This window comes from Crotalus tigris, unplaced genomic scaffold, assembly GCF_016545835.1.
Source record: "Crotalus tigris isolate CLP2741 ecotype Arizona unplaced genomic scaffold, ASM1654583v1 scf7180000017834.3080900, whole genome shotgun sequence".
Taxonomy (NCBI): Eukaryota; Metazoa; Chordata; class Lepidosauria; order Squamata; family Viperidae; genus Crotalus; species Crotalus tigris.
Window position 1 is genome coordinate 274378 of NW_024096662.1, and position 25794 is coordinate 300171.

A 25794-nucleotide genomic window follows, 5' to 3' on the forward strand; every position below is an offset into this window, starting at 1 on the left:
ATGATCCCCTTTGGCGACCTTCTGACAAGCCAACTCAATGGGAAAACCGGATTCACTTAACAACCATGCTACTAACTCAACAACTGCAGTGATCCGCTTAATAATTGCGGCAAGAAAGGTCGTAACATGGGGCCAGATTCGCTTAACATATGTTTCCCTTAGCAACAGAAAAGTTGGACTCAGTTCTGGTCGTGAGTCGAAGACTACCTGTAGTATACAATGCAATGAACAGTGCAGAATATGTAATGGAGAGTGTGATTAGGCAGCTACATCTATTTTCTTTCCTTCGTTCTTATTGGCAGGAGAATATCTGCCTTTTTTTTTTTTTTTACCCTGAGGTGAACTGACGGGGATGTTTAACTCTCCTTTTCTTCCACGATCCCTTGTATTAAGCATGTATATATCATCTCAGCGCAAATGACAGAGGTAAAAGGAACACAAGAAGAAAAGTGATGTATCTGATAAATGGTTAGTACCCTATTGCAGTTTCCTATTTCAAAAGCATGGATCCTATCTGATTCAATTCTTGGGAGCAGAGCAAATATGTGAGCAGCTGCCCCATCATGACAAATTTGGCTCTGAATCTGTTGTCAGCCTTTACATGTTTCAGGGATATGTAACTTGCAGCCTGCAGATTAATTTCATGAGGCTTCTGTAAGAAAGCAATCGCAATTAACCAGTATAACAACCTGCTTCCAGAAGCGGTGAATGCTCCAACACTGGAAGTTTTTAAGAAGAGACTGGACAACCATTTGTCTGAAATGGTATAGGGTTTCCTGCCTGAGCAGAGGGTTGGACTAGATAACCTCCAAGGTCCCTTCCAACTTTATTATTATTATTATTATAAGTGTAATTTTTTTAAAAAAAAAACAGTATTTAAAAGTATCTACTACAATTGAGCCAAAAATTTCCCTGGCTAAACAAGATGGTTGTTAAGTGAGTTTTGCCCCATTTTACAACCTTTCTTGCCATAGCTGTTAAGTGAATCGCTGCATTTGTTAAGTTAGTAATATGGTTGTTAACTGAATCTAGCTTCCTCATTGACTTTGCTTGCTAGAAGATTGCAAAAGGGGATCACATGACCCCAGGACACTGCAACTGTCATAAATACATGCCAGTTGCCAACCATTCAAATTTTTAATCACGTGATCACGGGGATCCTACAATGGTTGTAATGATGATAAACAGTCAGAAATCACTTTTTTTCAAGTGCCACTGTAACTTCAAACGAATGGTCGTAAGTCATCAACTAACTCTGTATTCTTTTACTCACACCCAAATAGACCACAATATCAAAGCCATAGCAGACATCAAATCACTGAACCACAGAACATGGAGTCAGAATCACTTGTAGTGGCCATCCAGTCCAATCCATCACTCACCAAAACTTAATGTCTTCAATGTACTCACAATCACATAGTCAAAGTGATGTTCAATGGTGTTGCAGTTCCCCTGGAGGGCCAAGTGTGCAGTTTAGAAATTTTCCCAAATGCACCACCACCAATTTGGGGCAAGAAAGTCTACTAACTGGAATAACTACTACTTCCCTATATCCCTAGAGACACATGGAGGTACTAACAAACCTCCCACTTCTGCGACTCCCATGATATTCCCTGATTTAATGTTACTCTCCTAGGAGAACAACATACCTGCTTTTTCCACTGTCGGTCATTCATCCCAGGGGCTAATGTGTTTAACAAAGGAGTAAGAACACACATATGTATTTATTTCATGAGAAGCTTAAATTGTGCTTTAATATGCAAATGGAAAATACAAAAGGTTCAAATTACAGCTATAATGCCGCCTCATCAGAATAATACAAATTGTGCAGTAATAGCAAGAGAACACAAGCAATGACCTCAATATTTAGCAACTCCAAAAGAATAAGAACAAATTAATTAAAGAAGCAATAGCAATGGCACTTAGACTTATATACTTCATAGTGCTTTACAGCCCTCTCTAAGTGGTTTACAGAGGCAGCATATTGCCACCAAGAATCTGGGTCCTCATTTTACCAGCCTCAGAAAGATGGAAGTTTGAGTGAACCTTGAGCAAGCCAGGATCAAACCACTGGCAGTAAGCAGAATTAGTCTGCAATACTGCATTCTAACCACTGTGCCACTGTGGCTCTCTGTAAAAACTCTATAACAACTGTAAAAACTCATGGTTACAGTAAAAACTCATTTTCAAGTTCTGTCAATGAAGGATGTGTTTCACACACAACGTTGTTTGGTGAATCCATCCATTTCCTAGACATGCACAAGACACTGGACCATAAGCTAAATAAATAGGCTGAGTTTGCAAGCATGCTAACTCAACCAATAGACAGACAAACCAAGGTTCAAACAAGCAAAGTTTGGTCTACTGGAAAAGCGAGCTGATAGCCCTTCAACTGACTGCTTACACATGTTACATTAACACAACCAAAGAATATCAAGAGCAACAAGCATGAGAAGAAAGTTTCTATTGATATATTGGGCATGTAGACTTTTTATCCCAGTTTCACTATTCAATTTTTTCTTCAAAAGTTCTTGGGAAGTCTTATCCGATGCAGCTGCTAAAACTCATTTTTTAGGTCTTTCAAGATCACAGTATCCAGAATGCCCAGGGGAGAGGGATCAACTTCTAAAATACATCAAATCTGATACACTATAGGAACATCTTTAAGTGTAGTATTTTGTAGTATCAAACAATGGAAGTAACAGCAATGCACGCATAGGCCAATCACAAACACACAGCAACCAACAATTATATAAGAGTGCTGAATAATGCCCATAAAACTGAAAACTAAACAGTGAGAACAGGATGTTTGGTGGAAAAATCTGAAAATATTCCCATCACAAGAAAGCAGTGCTGAAACTACACATCCTGTTTTCATCACTATCTGAAGCACAGGCTGAGCATCCAGCTGAGGCCAAATCTAGCACAAAGTTTGCAGAAACTGCTTTACAGTCATCGGGGATGAGGAGGGGAGAAATATACAATTGTTCATAGCAAATTGCTACAAGCGTGGCAATGGCAAGCATGTAGCAAATAGAACATTGCAAAAAATAAGAATACACTTTCTGTTCATGGATAGCAATTCAGAAGGCGGTTCTTTAGCCACAAGCAAAATAGTTGTAGGCAGGAGAACGAGGGTGGCCTAGCTATAAACAAAGCTGGCCTTGAGATCATATGCACTAGTCACGTATTTGCTTTACAAAATCAAAATGAAAACTATTTGGAGGTTCCATTTGCCACTATTCAACTGTTTGCTAAATCAGGGTTTCCCAACCCCCAGTCCGTGGCCTGGTACCAGTCTGTGGCCCATTGGGAACTGGTCTGCACAAGCAGTGGGCAAGTGCACAAGTGCGCGAGTGCGCAAAACTCCATTTGCACTAGCAGCGGGTGCACGTTTTGAAGCCATCCCCTGTCCCCACCACCACCACCACCTCCACCGTTGCCAGTCCAAGAAGTTGGTAAGTTTGGGGACTGCTGTGTTAAATGATCTTTGCACCTAAGCAGAGGCAAAACCTCACAGTTCTCGCTACAACCATCATCCAGGGAAATCTTTTTCTTTCCTCTCACCTTATTATGCAGCACTACCACGTTGTGTGGGTCAGCATTGAGCCACGTGTCCATGGCCTTGCAGATGCTGCATATCTTCTCCAGCGCAGGGGTATGCAAGTCAGGCCACCCAAAATCCAGCACCTGTGGTACAAGGAGAAAGAGGGGTTCCAAGTAGGAGAAGAAAGTCATGAAGCTGTTATAAAAGATTAGGATTTCTATCTTAAGTTCTTTTGGCTATCAGACAGTTTCACAAGTTGTTCCAGAACACAAAAAGGGAGGATTGGTTCTACCATTAGGCAAATGCATCTAGAGTTCTCATTTTAAGACAGCCATATTCCATTTCTTTATTATTATTTATGATTGCTGACAAAGGCTTCTTTTGGATTTTCTATTTCAGTCATTCAAGATACTACTGCAAATCATTTCTTGCCTGTGTTGCCAAAAGAAGGCAAGCCAAGTTATGTGATGACAAACATTAACAACCTGCAAATTCTTGTTAGGAATCCTTGCTAGAAATTGGTGGGGCACGTTCTTAATCAGGAATAAAAATTAAGATGCAGCACCATCCCTAGTAAATCAAGCTGGATCAAAACTGACATCAACCTTATCTTAGAAATTAGTTGTCCCACCCAAAAAAAGTTTAAAAAAGAAAATAATAATAATGCATATAATCTAGGTGGATAATATGAAATGAGGATCTTTTTCCTAGAAAAAAAGAACTCTTCCTGGGAATTGCTTTCATTTCAAATTATACGCACCATTTAAAAAAACTGGAGCCTTGCCTAATTCCCTGGCACTTTCTCAATTTCTCTACACTTAATCCTTGCTGGGAGCATCCCTGCAAATAGATCCTATGCAAGAACAGAGAGTTGCATGCCACAAAGATGTTCGGCATGCAGAGAATGTGAAGCTATAATTGGAGATGGATAGATGGATTTCACTGGCTCACTTTTAATTGTTTTTGAATATTTCAGTGTGTTTTTGGTCTCATTTCTTTCATCAAATTGTGATGGCAGAATTCATATGAAAATTAAAATGTGTTTCTGTACATATTACATATTTGCATGGCATTTCCCTTAACATGGGTATTTTGATAGAATATTTGGACTGGACAATTCCATCACAAATTTTGGAGAAGTGCTAAAAAAAGAAGGATAATTATATTTCAGTTGGCACATCATTACATTTTAGGTCAGTTAATAATAAATGTCAAGTCACCCATGGTTTATTGGTATGTTTGCTTCACTTTATTCACTGCCATAATGTCACAAAGAGACTTTAATTGCCACCAGCCCTATATTTACAGTACTTTTGAGATGGCCAAGCTTTTTTTGCTTCCCAATCCTTTTGATCATGGTTTGAAATTATAATGGAATGTGAGAATGACCTTGAAAGATGGGAGGAAGGGAAAGATGCTACCTGTGAAACAATCAGAAAAGAGAGAGAGGAGCTCACAACTGAGTCTCAGAGAAAGTCTAAGAAAGGATCCTCCCTAATTTAACAGGTAGTAAAAAAAAAAAAAGATGGTGGGAGATTTGTACTTTCAAACTTGCAAGATTAATATCAACCTCCTAAGTATACCAGGCAAGAAACATGATCAGATGAACTAATTCTATTTTATTGCAGGATTACATTAACAGAATCTTGCAAATCTGAAAATACAAATCCCCCTCTGTCTCTTTTTATGACCTGATAAGTTAGGGTGGATCCTGTCTAAGTTTCTCTCTCTGCCCAGTTACTCAGTTGCTGGCTTTCCCCCCTTTTATCTGATCATTCTCTAGGCAGCATCTCTTCCTCCCGTCCCAAGTCTTCCAAGGTCATTTTCACATTCCATTATAGAAACACATTTGAGAATGATCCAGGCAATCTTGATTGCTTGCAGACCTCTTTCTTTTCTCTTCCTTTCCTTCTTCTTCCACACATCCAGCAATATTAAACAAGGGGGAGCAGGAGTGAAACTGATCAGAGTTAATTAGCTATAAACAAACTGGAACTCTTAGTTTCCTTCTGGGTGTTTTCACAGCTTCGCAATTTTCAAGACAGTAACTTCCTCAAAATGGAAAATTCCTGTGCATGGAAAGAGCAGTGACATCTTAAGATTCTGCCCAATAGTGAGTCCTTAGTAACAATCTTGTTTAATCACCAGGGGAAGTCTCAAGTCAAAACCAAGACTCCATATTCGTCTAGTAACTTCTTTAAAACAGTATTTTGTCAAAGGAGCACATTCTTTTCTATCAGTTGATCGAAAAGTGGAAGAAGCAAGGGAGAATCAGCATTAGTTCCTCTGAGTAAAAATGTAACTTCCTTCTCAGAAAAGCAACCACTAATCTTAGAATATTTTAAGTATGACTTCAAATGAGTGATGATGATGATGATGTTGATGATGATGATGATGATGATGATGATGATGTTTCAATTGAGTTATGCTTAGGAAGGGATATCTTTACATTACTATTTTCAAGCAATCCCCCAATGGTGGTTCTATGGTCCAATAAAGTATCAATAAAAATAACTAATTCTCTTTTTTTATATAATAATAGCTATCATACACAAAAATTGGCATGGGCAAAAGTTGTCCCCAGTTCTTCAAGGAAAGCTTTAATTCAGAAAATACTGAGATTGGGAACCCCAGGCAAACTGCATAATATTCTTTCAGAACTTCCTTCAGAAATTCTCAAATTGTGTTCCACAATCATCTACCAGTGGCCAACTGCATCCTCCCTGCATCTGAAGTCTGTCCCTTCAGCCCCCGTTTCTTGGCTATCCCCATGAAATCAACTGATTTGTAGAAACCAATCCATGGTAGGAAACTGAATAAATTAAAGCATATAAGGGATAATACAAGTAGCAACATGACACTTAAAATTCTGAAAATGCATAGAAGTACAGTTGCTAATTATGAGTTCATACATGCTGATACGTGTAATACGTTCACACACAAGCATCCCCAAAGAAAAATTGTGAATAGGAAATGTAGCAATGAATAAGTAAGCACAAGATTTCATTCAGCTGGAAAACTACTTGCTTAGCCCCTTACAATTCAAGAGATTTGTACTGAATAATATATTGATCAGCAAGTAAGCTAGCTAGTTGGTTAATTTATTATTTTATGTATAAATAATTACAATATCTAAGACTGTACACTCTGCAATGACTCTGAATAGCTTATTAAAAGCAAGCAATGGGTTAAAATCCCTATGGTCATGCCCGGGGGGAGGGGGAAGAAACTTTTAAATGTAAATATAACATAAACATTGGAGGAAATGTTAGTATAGGATGGGTACATAAAATAATTCAAGTGATAAAGAAGATTCTTATTTAAATACTTCTTTTAGAATTAGATTTTCTGGTCCAACATTCAGTTTAGAAAGACCTATAAAAATGGAGGAGATTGAGAAGCATATCCAAATACAAGTGTAATTATTATCTTACTTTCTGAAAATATGAATTCCCAGACTCTTAAAGACAAAGATGTAGGGAGAGGGATTTGTATAATTTAGTTATCTGTTTACCGTAGTTTCCAAGAGTTTATTTGGTGGTTTGCAATTGCAAAATATTTGACAAATGTTGCCTTATAAAATAGGAAGACTACGAATGTTGTCAACCTTCATCAACAAATAACAGAATTAGCTCTAGAGGGGGAGATAAGTGTTGAATGACTATGAATGTGAATACTTCTATCATGACAGCTCTGAAGATTTTAGCAAATTACTATCCTATAAGCTTTGGGGGTTTTTTAAATTGAAAAATGAGGATTTTTAAAATAAATAATTAAATTTCTTACTCGAAGAGTGTTGTACAAAAGCAGAGTAATCAACAAAATAAATACCATGAAATCCAATATATAATCCATCGCATTTTCCCATTTATTATTGCTGCATTCCCCTCCAGTAAAAGGTTTGCCTTTTTAAAACCTATTCCTCTTTCTGCCTCTCAGTCACAGAAGTTCACTTTTCCTTCCTCTTCTGTTCCTCCAGCCTGCTAATTCAGCCTGAATAACCTCCTGCCATAGTCACCTGATAAATATAGTGGCAAGCCTAGATTACAATGCTAGGACCATTTCCAAAATTTAGAGCAGGGGCAAGCGCTGGCTGTAGCTTAAGGAACAACCTCTTTGGATGACAAAGACAGTGGCTACACAATGTAATTAATGGCCAAAAAAGAGTGGGATGTACCTAGAGGAGGCAGCACTCCATGACTACCCAATTTGGAGGCAAAAAGTAGCTGAAGAGAAGTGGAGTGGCTGCCTAGGCTATGATCTTAAAAGACTGTAGGTTTACAGTAAATGAAACTGAACATAGCTTCATAGTTAACATGAACTTTTTAGAATGTAGTCCAATTAATCATATATAAACAGAGGAGCCTGTTTCTTCATTTCAGGGTCTGGAAAAAATGATAGCTCTTCTTTTGCAGATACTACTGTATACTGTCTAGCTGTCAAAAAGATGCATGCAGGAAAATTTGCAAAATCAATGTACATAAATCTACCTAAGCCTTCCTAGGCAATTGAAACCACTTAACGTATTTTATTATTCAAAATAGCAACTGGAATCAGACATATTAGTTTCCTAGCAAACATTGATTTCTCCATTCTGAGAAACAGTTTGGGATTTTGGAACCCAGACTCCAAAAGCTTATTTTTTCCTGAATTACAGAACATACAGACATTCATTTTCACAGTGTCATCACTAATGGAGAAGAAAGATCACATTAAAATGTACAACCTCTAGCAGGTCTGCTATAATGTGGCATTTTGATCCCTTGCAGTTTCATGGAATTTCAGATAAAGACTGCCAACTTCTTGAAAAATGTTGGTTAATATCACATTAAGTAATTTTGTCATGAGGTCCTGCAGGCATATTTCTGGTTATGGATGTCCACAGGTGCACCTCAAGGTTCTGATGACCTCAAATTTCAGGGAATACAATGCCTGTTTACGGGATATATTTCATTATTCAATGAAGGAATAAAGTTATCCTTTATTTACTAATTACTAAGGCTGAAAGATGTTGATACTGTGAGTGGGAAGAAATCAAGAGCTATGATAGGGTAATAAATCCATAGGCTAGTATATGTAATGTATTCAATAACTAATTTGTATCTGTAAAAAGTTATAAATGATTTTTTGTCCTGGCCCAATTTTCTCTCTCTCATCCAACCACTCTCCTGGAAATGTTTTTTGCTTAAGTAACAGTCCATCATACCTTGCAATGTAGCTTGCTGATGTCGTGCCTCCTCTCTGATAGATTAAGAAGCTAAAAGAGAGAAAAGAAATATATAATATTAGAAGATTCTGTTTGTTTGGTATATCTTGAGCTTGGTACAAAATGGTGGAAAAACACCTAGAAGCCAAAAATACATAGTTTCAGATCAGTGAAATACCTACACACATATACAAGTTTTCTCTTTCCGAATTTTCAAGAACTTCAAATATGAGTTTTTAAGCTTTATTGACATCACCATGCAGCTCACTGAACTAAAAACTGAACTGGAACTGTGAGAGATAATGTTTTTGTTTGGTTTTGAGGATCTTGCTCCTGTTGAAGATCTTGCTCCTATTATTACCTCATAATAAAATAGTCTTCAGAATTGATAATAAAGGTGAATATCACAAAGTAACAATTCATGCTATAAGGATAATTAGAGAAAAAGTAGGATCTGGAAAAAAATCAGATCAGTATCCATAAGATATTACAACTGTTTTTGAAGTGAACCACCAAGACAGAATTCCAGAAAACATTCACTTCCTGGAAAGTTTTTCAAAGCAAGTTCTGAAATTGAGTCACAGCCTTCCAAAGTGCTTACCAAATAATTGTCCCCATGCTTGGATTTAAGCATTTGAGCCACCTCCTTCAGGTTGCTGCAGAAGGTTTGTTCTTCCGACAAACTTGCAAAGTTGACAGCAATTATCCGTTCTGTGACATATACCAGATCTAGTTCACAAGTGTCTTCCATGGCCTGGTTTAGGCTCAAGTTCCTAGGCCAAAGAAAAACAACTGAATAATCGACAGTTGAGATATAAGATGTAAATTGTGAAGGATCTGCCTGTGTACTCATCAGCAAGCACTTTTTCACTTTACTTGTGTTGTCAATTCTGAAGTGTGTTCTTGGAGTGTTAACAAGTTGGGTTCTCAAATTCTGTTCTCATCGGGGGGTTTTCTAGGAGAAGTTTTAATTAAATTTCCTTGTACATATGTTTTGGAATCTGAATTGGGGAAACAGGATACTCCTTTCAAAATTACACTTTTCTCCCAGATGATATTTGTAGCTTCCTTTTTTAATTGGCATGCTGGCAAATGTAGATTATTTTTCCATAAGGAAGTATGGCTGGTATTAAACAGCATATGAAACCAAGGGATTCCTAGAGACCACTGCAGAAGGGAAAATACACCAACAGATAATCATTTCAAGAAGTCCTATGGCATCATAGAATGAAAGACAAGGGGACAAGGGAAAATCAGGGTATGCAAAGTATATTGCCTTGAATTCCTGATGGTAAATCAGAATACAAATCTACAAATTAAGCCATTTGTACAAATGGGTAGCAAAGAACCAAGTGTTCAATAAACATAACAAAGAGTCTTCTCTTATAAAACTATTGCAAGACAAATGTTGATGAATTAGAGACCCTCCATGAACTAGAATAAACATGAAAACCCGTGTTTCTCAATCTCAGCAAGTCTAAGATGTGTGGATTTGAACTTCCAAGATTTCCCAGCCAGAATTCTTCATTAAGCAATTGTGGGAGGTAAAGTCCACACATCTTAAAAGTTGCTGAGATTGAGAAAGACAGGTCTATACTAATGGTTCTGTGTAAGTATAAAATTCATAGAGGACAAAACTTTCAGGTTGTACCAGACATCATATTCCTCCAGGGTTGAAAGTAGTGAATGGTACAGAATAGTAGTTGCTGGAATTAGAGCTGCTGGTGCTATAATGTGGTTGACCATTGAGGGAAGAGGGTGCTGCCTCATAGTCTGATCTGGTTTAGCTCTCCTTTGTTTTTTAAATCAATTTACAACAAGGTTGAAACATTAATGGATTATATTCCTAATTAAAAATAAATCAGTGGCTGGAGCTCCATAGCTAAGATACTTCATACAAAAATCTCGTCAACTCTTGAGGTTTACCTTGAAGGTTTACGTTGTGCCTGCATAATTTGAGGGGATCTTGAAAACACCTAAGGTAGAAAAGATTGAGAGGAAGATAAAGAAGAAAATATCATATTTTTTTATCACAGATTGGTACAATTGGCAGAAAAAGTGAAGAAACCAAGTCTCTGCTTATTTTCCAAACCCCATATCAATAGCAAAGATAAAATCTGATATGTGTTGGGATAGGAAGAGTTGTCAGTTTGAGATGGGTCATAAAAAGTACTATACACCTCCATTTTGAAAAACATCCCATATTCCCCGATATTGGAGAATTTATTTTTAAAGAGCATTTTTCTCATTTCTCTGCATTTGCACAATTGTTAGTGTTGCAGTTTGCATTTCATAACATATTGAAAATAAAACAGAAGAAAAATCAGAGAAGTGGAGAAAATAAAATCCAGAGCAAGTCCCAATTAAATAATAATAATAATAAAGTTGGAAGGGACCTTGGAGTCATCTAGTCCAGTGATGCGAACCTTTTAGAGACTGAGTGCCCAAACTGCAACCCAAAATCCACTTATGCATCATCGCGTGCCAGGTGGGTGTGTCCCATTGGCTGGGTGTGGCCAATCGGGTGGGTGTAGCCCATTGGGTGGGCGTGGCTGCAGTGATAATGGCAGACTGGGTGGGACAAAAAAGTTCAATCAATTCCAACTTTGCAAGATCTTTTTTTTTCCCCACGAGTTGAAATTGACTGATTGAACCTTTTTTTTTTTTTTGCACACGGCGGCGGCGGACTAAAGCAAAAAGGTTTTATAAAGTTGAAGACCTAGGACTGGGGCGACGGCGCACGTGCCCACAGAGAGGGCTCTGAGTGCCAGCTCTGGCACCCGTGTCATAGGTTCGCCACACTGATCTAGTCCAACCCCCTGCTCAGGTACGAAACCCTATACCATTTCAGACAAATGGCTGTCCAGTCTCTTCTTAAAAACTTCCAGTGTTGGAGCATTCTCAGCTTCTGGAGGCAAGTTATTCCACTGGTTAATTGTTCTAACTGTCAGGAAGTTTCTCCTTAGTTCTAGGTTACTTCTCTCTTTGGTTAGTTTCCATCCGTTGCTTCTTGTCCTGCCTTCAGGTGTTTTGGAGAATAGCTTGACTCCTTCTTCTTTATGGCAGCCCGAGATATTGGAACACTGCTATCATGTCCCCCCTCATCCTTCTCTTCATTAAACTAGACATACCCAATTCCAGCAACCATTCCTTATATGTTTTAGCCTCCAGTCTCCTGATCATCTTTGTTGCTCTTCTCTGTAATCTTTCTAGAGTCTCAACATCTTTTTTACATTGTGGTGACCAAAACTGGATGCAATATCCCAAGGCATTGTAAAGTGGTATTAACACTTCACGTGATCTTGATTCTATCCCTCTGTTAATGCAGTCTAGCACTGTGTTGGCTTTTTTGGCAGCTGCAGCACACTGCTGGCTCATATTTAAGTGATTGTCCACTAGGACTCCAAGATCCCTCTCACAGTTGCTACTATTGAGCAAGGTACTACCTATCCTATACCTGTGCATTTGGTTTTCTTACCTAAATGTAAAACCTTACTTTTTTCACCATTGAATTTCATTTTGTTAGATAGCACCCAATGTTCAAATCTGTCAAGATCCTTCTGTATCTTAAGTCTATCTTTTGGAGTGTTGGCTATTCCTGCCAGCTTAGTGTCATCTGCAAATTTGATGAGTTCCCCATCTATCCCTTCATCCAAATCATTGATGAAGATGTTGAAGAGCACTTGGCCCAGAACAGAGCCCTGGGGCACCCCACTACACTACATATTCCTTTCTGTGTCATAAGTCAAATAGAAGATATTAAATATGTTTAGGGTTTTTTTTCTTTTCAGTAAGATGCTCAGACTAAATTATAGATCTTTTCTGCCAGTGTCCCTCGAAAAGTGGAGGGAAAATGTAGGCATAAGAAAGGAAACTACACTAGCTGATAGTATATTCTCTTAGCAAATTTGTGAACAAGGAATGGTTTACTTCTAAAATTGAATCCGACTGCTTGCTCACTCCATGGAAACCCCACAGCTAAATTCAATTTTAAAAAGACTTTTGGGAACTTTATAAATTGCAATCTTAAAATACACTGAACAAAGCACACCTTTGCAGTTAGAGATCCTCTGAAGATAGCATTTAAAACAGTGGTTCTCAACCTTTCTAATGCCATGACCCCATAATACAGTTCCCCATGTGGGTGTGGCCACCAATAAGAGGGAGTAGGACAGCTAGGGAAAATGGAAAAAAATGGCGGACAGCATGGTTTGGCGACCCCCGTGAAATGGTCATTCGACCCCAAATGGGGTGCCGACCCACAGGTTGAGAACCACTGATTTAGAAATTAGAAGGGGGGAAAAAGGATTGTTATGAAATCTGGCTTCTAGATTTAATTCTAGAATAAACCAGCAAGTTTTACTGCAGATTTCTCAGAGAAGGCAATTTCACCGAACCCTTTAGATCTCTCCTGGAGAAATACAGTATGATCTTACTAAGCACTAGGAGAAAGCATTATAATACACTGCAAGATCTCTTCATGTCCCTAGAACTGTACTTATCCAAAATTTTCACAGAACAAAATATCAGGAGGAAATATCTAAATTGTTGAAGCAGGAAGTTTCTATTTATACATTGTTCTCACTTTTTCCCCCACCCACCCCCAAATTCCTTATGTGCTTATTTTATTCAGTGACTTTATAACCCCAGCAGGAACACTAAGTGGGGGTTCTAATTAAAAATATACATGAGGAGAAATATATATATACTGTATACATGTATATGTACATATATTTTCATACCCTGTTTTAGAATCTTCCATTTAAACCAAGAGCAACCAAAAACAAAATGTAACTAAAACTCTCATCCTAGGATTTCTTGCCATTCACACTCAAACGTGGGGTTCATTTTGCACTGACACTCAAACACGGAGTTAATTTCTATCATTAAAACCAATCGTCTGTTTTCAAATATTGCTGAATTATAAGTAATCATATAAAGCAGCCAAGACAAAGGAGCATGATATATAGAAAACACAATAAATTAAAAATATCAAGTTAACTTCATCCAGTGATTCATATTTTTAAAGCTATCAGTCTATACATTTTGGGGTTTAAAATGGGTTTATTCTTTCTGAACCTTTAGATCTCTCTTTGGGTTGTGATAAACCAAATTTAATTCCCATAATGGATTCCCATAAGCAATTCATGGTTAGGTAACTACCATATTCTGTTTTCTTACAACGAATCTATACCAAGGTATTACTTTTTCATTAGAGAGATATGAATGAGTTTGTCCCACCCCATCAGAATAACAGAGTTGGAAGGAACCTTAGAGGTCTAGTCCAACCCTCTACTCAAGCAGGAAACCCAATATTTGTTTCTGGGCAAACGGCAATCCCATCTCTTCTTAAAAACCTCTAGTGATAAAGCACCCAAAAGAAAAATTATTTCATGGGCTGGGTCTATTTCACATTAAAATTCTAAAGCTAACTACACCCAACTGGGACGTTTACAGAGCTATGCCTAAGGAAAGTCTAGATGGTGACTTAATTCAAGAGTGGACAACATTCACAAGGCCACATGCTACAACTTAGTCTCCTGATTTTCAAGGGTCAAAGGAGGTCATCCCTTTTAGCCTGATTTTTTTTTGGATTTAGCAAGTGACTAAGAATGAAGACAGAAACAGGAAGCCTCCCAGAAAAAAAAAATCCTATTCCCATTCCCATCGTTATCCTCCCTTAAAGGACAAAAATATTCATCAGTCAGATTCAGATATGTTGCTAGACAATTTCAGCAACCTGATCTCGGGCATTAGGGAGATGCAACTCAAATGTTGGGAGACTATGCATATCACATAGGTTGTCCTCCTGTAGCTTAACTTAATGGCCTTGTTAAGATAAAGGACTGTCTCCCATAACATGTTGAACTGCAAACTATCGAACCCTATTATTTTCACCTAGTCTAGCATGTTGTATGAATCAGGATTGTATGAATCATACCAAATGCGGTTGATATCAAATGCAGGTTTTTATGCCATTCTCCTTGAGAGCCTCAACTGGATTGATATTTGCTAATAACATGTTTTTAGCAATTTTGCAAAAGCTATGCATATTCATGTCAAGAGTGGCTGTATCCCAGAGCCTTGAAATAAAACAAGAATCAAACACATATGAAACAACAGGGTTACACATTCTACTTTCCTGAAAAGTAGAGATTATTATTAGAACTATTGCTTTTGGAGAATGGCCTCACCAAACCTAGAGAATATAATACTGCCAATCATATCATATCTATCTTTTGTTGTTGTACCAATATATGTTTGTGCACTTCCAATATCTCTGATGTTCAAAAGAGGACACTGAACTAAGGTGAAGATTATTTTATTTTATTTTATAATCTCAAATAGATGACTCTGGGCAGCCTACAATTCTATAATATTAAAAATGTCACCTCTTGCTAATATACAGAACTTCCCAAAAGTGATCAGAAGGAATAAACAAATCACATATCTGGTCTATTTTAGAAACCAGATGAAAATATTTCAGAACTTTAGAATTCAGTGAGAATTTTGGAAGCATTTTAATTTAAAGTACAGTAAATGCAGTGCAGATGGCCCAAAGTGATATTATGCATGTTCTTTCACTTTCTTGTACAAAGTTAAGTACTCTCTTTTATACATTCTTATGAATATTTTTTTCATACACATACAGATGGATGTACAAGTGTTCTTCATTCTTTATATAAAAATGGAAAGACATACAGATGGACGCAAAATATTCTCACATACATGGTGAAATGCACATTTATATTTTTCCTTCTGAAGTTAGTGCTGCATAATTAGAAAATAAAGTTCTTTCTCCAGTGAAACAATATTACCTGGCTTATATCGATACATAGTCATTAAATACTTTTTTCACATCCTATAGATTTGGAAGGGGATCTGATTTTAAAAACATACTAGCCAACTTTGTACAACACACAAACCTTCATTAGCCTTTTTCCAAACCAGTCTGTATAGATTACGATCAACGTATATTGTGAACCCAGAAAATGGATTAATTCAGTAACCAAGCCAAAGATTTTTTGAATATAGCAATCTATAATCACCTGACTCTTCCCCACATTTCCTTTAATGACCCTATAATCCTAAAATCTGATCCAAAAATTCTATCCTGCCAAACGAGGCCAAAGAAGAATACATATTCCTTTTGGTAGATATTTAACATATTTCCCACTTACCCTTAGAGAGTAGCTCGGAATGCAATTTGGCATCTCCTTGCCACATATACCTACATATCTGGGCATAAACCAAGACTTACCTTAGGCAGAGATAGGGTTTTCCTAAGCCAGTTTGAAGCCAAGGTTCCCATCTTTCTGAAAACTCCATCCAAAACAATCCTTTTCTTTGCTACCAAAAATCAGCCCAAACAAGTACACAATAATGCAGAGTATTTGATTAAGGAGCAACATAAGCCAGGCATACAGCAGGCATTATGTTTGCGGCAGATAGCCTCTGATGCAACAGCTTTGGTCCCTGGGTCTCACAGGGCAGCATCCTAATTATAAACAGCTCCCTTGTTATTATCAAGTGGAAATAAAGCCCTACCCTTCCTGAAATTCCCTCCAACACACACACACACACACACACACACACCACGAGAAATAGTCAGGCAGTAATCAGCTGATAGGAATAACAGCTTCTAGGCAAATTAAGCAATCAGAAAAGATCCTATCCAGAATTTAGGTCCAGGCAGAAAGTTGAACGGGACTGACTAATCTTTCGAAAGGCTGGGATTGCTCACAGCATCACTTCCCTCTTTCCTGCCTACAACTGAAAAGAAAATGTGTGCTAATCGGTTGCAACAAAAGCCACAAATTAAGCCAATGAGATGTCAAAGCTATTTGTATAAAATAGGGGTGGGGCCACATGCAGCTTCCAAACCACATTCATTGTGGCCTTGGTGCGACAGATAAATCATTGATCTAGTAGTTACAATTTTAAGAACAGAAATAACGGTAAGTCCCAGAATAAGCTCGGGTTTTATAAAACAGGGCTGTGAAGAATCCTCCAGATCTTTTTTGTCTCTTTCCGCTGCCTCAAACCTGGAAAACTGAAATATTTTGGAAACAGTTTAAAAAAAAAAAAAAACACCATCCCAAAACGGTTTTCTTTTAAAATAATTAATGTGTATTTATTGAGGGCAGGGGTAGGCAACCTTGACTCTTTTATGACTCGTGGACTTCAACTCCCAGAATTCCTGAGCCAGCATGGGAGTTGAAGTCCACGAGTCTTAAAAGAGCCAAGGTTGCCTACCCCTGCTCTAGGGAATGGTGCTCATCTCTATTTCTTAGCCAAAGACATTTCCGTGGTCATGTGGCCAGCCTGACTATACACCGAGGGGCACGGAATACTGTTACCTTCCCACCAAAGTGGTACCTATTTAACTATTCGCATTTACATACTTCAAATTGCTAGACTGGCAGGAGCTCGGGTAAGTAACAGGAATTCACTCCGTCACATGACACTCGAGTCTTGAACCTGAGCTGTCAGCTTTTCAGCTGACAAGCTCAGCATCTTTAATCATTGAGCCATCACACCCCTATGTTCATATACAATTATTCTTTATTCTTCCAAAAGATTTCCTATCAGCTTGCAATAGGAAGACTTATATCTACAGTTGCAAAGTGAGGACAAGCAGCATGAATGCAAAAGTAAGATGTTCTTTGTAGATAGGACATTCTACCGTATGTTCATCAAACAAGAAAAAAGAGTTCAGCTTGTTTACCGCTGAGTATTTAGCCAAGTTGGGGGGGGGGGGTATTTGGCTCTAGAGGTTGGTGGATGTGTCTTCCCTAAGCTTCACAGGACAGAAGCAGTACAAAAGAGTAATTTGTAAAAATTTAGCCAGCCAATTTATTTACTGTTAAACTAAATTATATACAGGTAGTCCTCGACTTATAACCACAACTGAGCCCAAAATTTAGGTTGCTAAGCAAGACATTTGTTAAGTGAGTTTGGCCCCATTTTATGATCTTCCTTGACACAGTTGTTAAATGAATCATGGCAGTTGTTAAGTTAGTTACATAGCTGTTAAGTGAATCTGCCTTCCTCATTGACTTTGCTTGTCAGAAGGTCGCAAAAGGTGATCACATGATCCCGGGACACGGCAACTGTCATAAATGTGAGTCAGTTGCCAACTGTCTGAATTTTGTTCACGTGACCATGGGGATGCTGCAACGGTTGTAAGTGTAAAAAATGGTCAAAAGTCACTTATTTCGGTGATATTGTAACTTTGAACAGTCACTGAATGAACTATTGTTAAGTCAAGAACTACCTGTATTTACATTTAAAAGACTAAACATAATAATAGTAGTATGAGTAAATCAAATTTTACAATTAAGCAGCTGCCATCCTTTCCCACTGTTACCACTATTGAGTTTGCATTTAGCTAACTGGGATCAGAGAAGAAGACATATTATGGTCCTTTAGTAACTTCAACACATACAACCCAGTATTTAATTTCATCTAGGACCAAAGCAACAGATTTCTCTCCAGGACTTCTTCGCTGTCATTGTAATTCATCCATGGTTCCTTATTCCTATAAACACACAGGTAGCTACTGAGCAATCTCTGGCAATGATTTATTTCACATAGGTAGATGTGTTTTTATTAGAACATCTTAGAAAATCAATAGGCAAAATATAAAAGATGGAAAAATATAAAGTGTAAATAGGTACCAGGGGAGGGATCCTTCCACAACAGCATCTACTAATAATTGTTTTATACAATTATTATTTTTGGAATTCTGTATACATTTTTTTAAAAGACTGTTTGTTAGTATTGCAACTGCTTAGTCACTATAGGTGATACCGAATTCCATACAGGAATTTTGGAGAAGCTAAATGGAGCTTCTGCCCTTCTTTCAACAAACACCAAGGTCCTGTGTTGGTCATAGTGGGAAGATTCATACTTCTTGTCAATGCAGGAAACTAGCTGGAAAGTAGAAATAGAGCAATTTTAATTCTCTCTAGTGGGCCAAGGGCCTTTTTTTGAGAAAAAATAGATTAGTATTTATGCAGTTTAGTATCTTCAAAGGTCTGATTTATAATAGAAATAGGATCATAATTAAGGGTGAGTTTTTAAGTGTACTTAATCCATTTGAAAGGTGATGAGATTCATTTTTTTCATCCCTGTGTTATACTGTTTAAATAACTTTGATTTTACTCTTAAATATGATGTCTTATCTCATGGCCCAAAGCATGTTATAATTAATAAAAGAACAAAAATATATTGAAGCAAGTAATGGAAGCTGTAGGATTATCTGCCCAAGTATCAGACTAAACTGGCTTGCCTTGGCTATGTTCTACTTTCACTTCAAAGTAATGGAGATAAAATATGCTCTTTTCATTGGATCACTGGTATTTTTTTCTGCTGACAGAGATATCTGAGCAAAATTCTGGATGATTCTGCCTACTCAACACTTTATCAAGAATTACTAAGGGATGCACTAGAGAAGCGGGAAGGGCAGTCTCCTTTTTCCAGGTACTTACAAGATACTTCCTAGACCAGGGATAGACAATCTCGGCTCTTTTATGACTCATGGACTTCAACTCCCAGCATAGCTGATTCAGGAATTCTGGGAGTTGAAGTCCATGAGTCATAAAAGAGCCGAGGTTGCCTACCCCTGTCCTAGACTGAAGCCACTACAGTTGCAAGTAAATATGAGTAGTCCAAAGCTTTTTTGTTTTTGAGGAAACAGTCCATTACTGGTGCTTTCCTTATGAGGAGACTCTAACACACTGCCTGACATCCCATGAACTTATATATCAACCACACTGAATAGAAATTAAAAACAGATGAGACTCTGTTGTTGACCAGCCAAATGAACAACATGAACTATCACATGTCAAATTAGAACAGTGCTCTTCAAAGATTCTGCTAATAGACCAGAGATGCTGATGACAACAAACTTATGGAGGAGCTTCTGTTGTTGGTTGCAGTAGGTTGCATATCTAATATATAAAAGAGTCAGTGCCAGAGAATTCTTATTTTCCAGAGCACACAGAAGCCCTGCTCAGTTCATATCCACATGATTTCGTTTTAGCTTCTTCAATTGTTAAACATTTGGATAGGTTGCCAAGAAAAGAAAAAAAGGAATCTCATGAGCAGTGGCAGCCAGCTCATCTCCTCTTTCCCCAAGCAATGCAATCAAAGGCCCTGTGATACCAAGACAACTGCAACCGATTAGATATGCTTATCTGTAGTGGCAAAACAGAACATCCCACAAGAACATTCAGCAGTAATGCAAGAGCTCTACTAACCTAAGCTAACAATCTGAGCAACCTTTAGATGAAGGTCTAAGTCACACTCACAACCCTCCTGGACTTCTGGAAAGCTGCTAAAATCTGGCAAGCATTAGTCAGGATGTTAAGGGACCCAATACAAGTAGTCCTCAATTAACTATGGTAATTGGGACCAGAATTTCCACTGCTAAGTAATACAGTCATAAAGTGAGATGTCACATGAGCACATCACTTAGCAAAAGCAATCCTGCACTTCCCATCGCTGCTTTTAAATGAGGATTGTGGATCATTAAGCAAGTCCCAGACAGCTTGCAAGCAATCCAGCAGGCAGGTAAAGGTAGGGCCGGGCAGGGGAGGGTGGGAGAGACTATCAGAGGGACTTGCAAACTTCCCAGCCAGTGTCCCAATTGACTTTGCTTGTGAGAATCGGACAGGGGAGGTCACAAATGGGGATCATGAGTGCAAGGAGGTGGCCAAGCACCCAGATTGCAATCACATGACTGCAGGAGTGCTGTGGCAACCAGGCCCTCAAGGTGGTAAGTCTCCTTTTTCAGCATTGTCATAACTTCAAACGTTGAACTTCATTCATAAATTGTTGAATGAAGGACTACCTGTATACATGTCTTTATTTTTATCAAATTGCTATATATTGCCCTGAATGTTTTTTTTTCTTATATTGGAATATTTAAACTGTTTATGGGGTTGAGTTTTTTTAAATATCATTTTGTATGGAATATTCACTGCCCAGAATTATGTATTTACGGTAAGCAGCTGTATAAATTTTCTACATAAATGAATACTTTTTCTCAGGCAAATGGATGGCTCTTCTCCCAGAGAATGCCTTTTCATATTCTAGTCCTTGAAGAAGGACATTGGACTTAGGGCAAGATATTTTTCATTTCTTCTCAAAGAAAAACAGTTTTGTTTCCAGACACTCCTTGACTTTCAAGAAATTTCCATCTTCTCAGAGCGGGTCCAGATGTTATATTTCAAAAGACTGAGCTTTTTCTCTTTTCATATTTCCTTCTTTAAAGCAGGAAATCACAGATTGTACTGGCTAATTCTGTAATTAGAAAAAAAATGTTTCTTGTACTTATCTAGTTATAAAAGATACCTTGGTGAATTTCCATTCCTTACCAGTTATCACAGCGACATCCAACTAGACCACCCAGAGGAGCTTTTAGCTAGCTGTAAGTGCCTAGGGAACTATTTTTCAATGTATTTGGACAGTGACTTTCATAAGGTTGATATTTCTCAAATGTAGAATGAAAAATGTGATTGCTAAAAAGTTGAAAATGACTTGATGGTACATAATCAACCAATAAGCACTTTTAGAATTCTGAACTGAATATTATGAAGCAAAAAAAAAAAAAATCAACAACAATTCAGTACTATTGCAATAGCAGTAACTTTGAGAGGGATCTAGGAGTCCTATTGGGCAATTACTTAAATATGAGCCAACAGTGTGTTGGAGCTACCAAAAAAAGCCAATGCATCAATGGAAGGGCTGAATCAAGATCATGAGAAGTGGTGATACTGCTTTATACCCCACTGGTAAGACTATATTAGGGATACTGCATCCAGTTTTGGTTACTGTGATACAAAAAAGGTGCTAAGATTCTAGAAAGATCAACAAAGATGATGAAGGAAGTGGAAGCTAAAACATTTGAAGAAAGGTTGTAAGTACTAGGTATGTCTAGTCTAAAGAAGAGAAAGACTAAGGATCACATAATAGCAGTCTTCCAATATTTAGAGGTTGTCACAAAGAAGAGGGGGGTAACCAATTCCTCGAAACACTCAAATGCAGGACAAGAAGTAACAGACAGAAACTTATCAAGGAAAGATCTAATCTAGAACTAATTTCTAGAAGAAATTTCCTGATAGTGAGAACAATTAATCAGTAGAATGGCTTGCCTCCAGAAGTTGTTGGTCCTCCATCACTGAAGAGTTTTAGGAAGAGATTGGACAGTCGTTTGTTCAGAATGGTATAAGGTCTCCTGCTTGAGCAGAGAGTTGGACTAGAAGACCTCCAAGACCCCTTCCAACGCTGTTATTCTGTTATTAACAACTTTCTTTTCTTGCAGTAACAGAGTGACTATATGTTTCATGTAAGACCTAGGGGCCAGTGTATTTGACTTCTGGTTTCTTTGTAAGTGTTTTATGTGGCTCTCAATACTGAGTTTCTTAAATTTGTTCCCAAATCAGTGAACATTATGTTCAGAATATGTGAGGATGTTTTTATTGCACTGTCATTGGAAAAACAATGTTGCATTTTCTATTTAGAACTTGATGTCTCAGTTCTAGTCTGTTTCAATGAAGATCACTGCGTTGGATTTATGATACATTCGCTAAATAAATTAGGACTGTTCATACTTCAAAATAAGCCTGAGCCCAGCACCTCTCTACTCTTCATAAAAACAGCCCATAATTTTTCAAGTTCCTGTGCCAACCAAAGAAAAAGTTGTGTCTGAAAGCCTGAAAAAATAGCCTGCTTTAATGAAGAACAGAGAAGTGAAGAACTCTGGTTTATGCAAGATCCAGGATACTATTTTCCAAATCATTTTTTGGAAAAATGAGAAACACAATTCTGAACGTAACTGTTAATAAACTCAGCATGTAATAATTTTGAGTAAAGTTATATATACTGAATCTTAAGTACAGTTAGGAGAGATTGGAAATGGGCTTAAATTGTGTTAGCTGCATTTCCCTTGTATTCTTTCCAAGCTAAGAACAGTTGCCTCGGGAGTTAAGCTTATTCCCCAATTTCTCTGTCTTTAAGAAAGAAGGCAAAACCTTTCCCTTCAGCTTGGACTTTTAGACTAAATGAAAGATGATTTCATTTGGGTTAATTAAGTGAATTAATGCATCAAATTAATAATGATTTTAAGTGCTGTTTTAACCAGATTTTAACCGTTTTATGTTTTGTTTTTGCTTTGTTATCTATTTCCATCTTCCATTTCCTAAGAGTGGAAAAGCAAGGCAGAGTACAGTGAAAATGTAAATAAATTAAGATGGATTCAATTAAGCTGACTTTAATGCAATGTTTGGAAAACCATTTCCTAAGTCATATCATTTGCCATTTCCTAAGTCATATCATTTGCAAATTGTTTAGCACTAATGTTTCACTCCTGATGCTAGACCAAAGAGCTGCACTATTGTTGACAGGCCTTAGGGACAATCTCCAGCATCATCGTTCAGTTCAGCTGGAAAATAAGATGCAGTTTTGTTGCTAAATGGGTTAGAAACATGATAACGCAAAGGAAAAGCTGAAATAGCTGTACGAACCAGGGATTTGGGCAGCTCTCATAGCCAGAAAGACTAATGTCATTGCAGAGAATTAGATGGGGAACTACTTGACATGGAACAGAAGAGATGTAATGTCAATCACTACAAACTCTAAGAGAGAAACTTACCGGGGTATCTACATGTTTTGCAGGGCTCTCCTCAGTGGATGGCTGCACAGAGAAGAAAAACAAAGAAAGCATAAACGCCAGGTTCAAATGTAAAACTTCCTTGCATATTTATAAAACAAACTTTCAAGTTCCCATACAATTTTCCTACATCCCTCTTCCCTCCTGTAGCTGTGGAAGGAGATCCAAAAGGTCAGGAATCCCTGGAAGCTGGCCAGGCTCCCCAGTTAATGACCAAGTTCAATTCTAAAGGATAGAGAGGAAGTTAATGTTGAGTGCAAATACAAATCATCCAAACCACTTTTAAACATGAATTAGGTCAAAGGGGGCCTTACTGTATAACTGGGTAAAAGAGTTTGCTAAAATTTTAACTCTGTATTTTCCAGTTAGTCCATTTTCTGCCATTTCTAAGTTCAACCTCACCTAGTTGCCCTCAACAACTCTCTCCCATAGTCCTTCTGCTTTGGTTCCTTCATCCTCAGGAGATATCACACCCCCAAACTCTCTGTTCATCCTCTTTTTCTCTCTCCAGTACCACTTCTCTTTCTGCTCCAATTTTGCCAGCAACTACTTACAGTATCTCTTGTTTATCACAAAATCCCTGTATCTCTGCCTTTTCTATTTTTCTGCATTCCACAGAATGTAGAAGTTTCTGCATTAAAAGTCTCATGCGGCATCTATCTAAAAAAGGGGGGGGGGCAGTTTTTATTGGCACAAACAAGGGGATGAATTATTTTTTCCAGTATATGATTTCTCATCTGAATCCTCATCTTTAAATCTTCTCTTTGCTTTGCTAATATTTTTATGAGATCGGATCAATGTGGGATCTCTCATTGACATGTTTATTTGTTAAGGCTATAAAACAATTCAGCTCATGAGGCTCTTACGTTCTTCAGCCCTTCCTTTGAGGAAGTGCAAGCCATCAAATTTGTTCAAAGGCTCCAATGGTTTCCTGCAGTTGGCTTTGGCAGCAAAAAAGTTTCAAACCCCAAGCCAGAGGCTTAGCAGAATTGGTTAAAATACTCATAATTCTGGTTTTAAAAAAGTGGTACATAAATGATGTCCTAGAAAACTGGAAAAGTTTGTTTCCAAAGGCTCACCGATTATAAAACACTACAATTCTACCCACATGGGTATTTTTAAAAGGCTGGATGGCTGAGCTCAGACTATTATATTTGCAGACTGAATACATGGCAAAGTGGGATAACAGCACAGCAAGCACAGGTTTTGCAATTTCTGCTACACTGTTCGTCCTGAAATGCTGTGGCAGTACAGTATCATAACCCTATTTCCAGGAGCAAGAGTATGCTTCTCCTTTTATGGGAAAAGCATTGCACACAGTATTCAGTTTGCTTTGAAGGTTCATTCCCAAGTTTGCCCAGTTAAAAACAACTCATGGTTAATGTTGAGACCTTAGAAAATTACTGCTAGGTCAGAACATCCAGTACAAAGCTGGAGGGAATATCAGGTTTTGTGATTGTCGAAGAATTTACTTCAAAACAACTTAATTCCTTATCTTTACCCATGCTAGTCAAACTCTGTATTAGGGCGTGCCCAATCTGACATAACTGTGACCTACAATAAGGGGGTTCTCCGAGTTAAAAAACCAGCTATTTTGTGTACAATGACATCCATCTGCAAATAAGAAAATCCATCAATAAAATCTATAACTTTTATGGACTGCATATAGAATAGAATAGAACAGAACAGAACAGAACAGAATAGAATAGAATAGCTTTATTTGGCCAAGTGTGATTAGATACACAAGGAAATTGTTTCCTGTGCAAAAGCTCTCAATGTACATGGCAAAGCAACAGAGCAATAATAATCATAGCAATGATACCAATAAGAAGGGGTAGTAGAGAAGATGAGAAGGATAATAATACTATAGTCATATAATATGGGTAAATACACTCAGACATAAGACAATGCTGTGAGGATTAGGTGTTCTGCAGAATGATAGCACGGGGGGGGGGGGGGGACTGTCTCTGTGTCTAGTTGTTTTGGCATGTAATGGCCTATAGCAACATCCCAAGGGGAAGAGTTGAAGCAGTTTATGTTCAGGATGTGAGGGGTTTGTAGATATTTTCTCAGCTGTCCTTCTGACTCATGGAATATACAGGTCCTCAATGGAAAGCAGGCTGGTTGCAATTGTTCTTTCTGCAGTCCTAACTATCTGTTGAAGTCTGTACTTGTCCTGTCAGGTTGCTGTACCAAACCAGACAGTTATAGAAGTACAAATGACAGACTCAATAATTCTCTGCAGAACTTTATCAACGGCTCCTGAGACAGTCTAAATTACCTAAGTTGACTCAAGAAGAACATTCTTTTTTGTCCCTTTTTGATGATCGTTCTAACATTAGGTATCCATTTCAAGTCTTGAGA

General features: G+C 37.8%; 1 protein-coding gene across 14 annotated transcripts in view; it reads right to left on the minus strand.

The window, feature by feature from the left end:
* The window catches only part of TNS1 (tensin 1), a 356761-nt gene that overhangs the window by 98535 nt on the left and 232432 nt on the right, over positions 1-25794 (minus strand). For 13 of the 14 annotated variants that reach the window (XM_039343171.1, XM_039343170.1, XM_039343169.1 and 10 more), the window contains 5 exons: positions 23413-23454; positions 10680-10729; positions 9355-9526; positions 8754-8804; positions 3568-3690 (listed from right to left, as the gene is read on the minus strand). In XM_039343171.1, coding sequence (XP_039199105.1) covers positions 3568-3690; positions 8754-8804; positions 9355-9526; positions 10680-10729; positions 23413-23454 — 438 coding nt within the window. Of the gene's footprint in view, positions 1-3567; positions 3691-8753; positions 8805-9354; positions 9527-10679; positions 10730-16014; positions 16287-23412; positions 23455-25794 lie in introns of those variants that run through there. The other variant, XM_039343178.1, reaches the window with a different exon arrangement.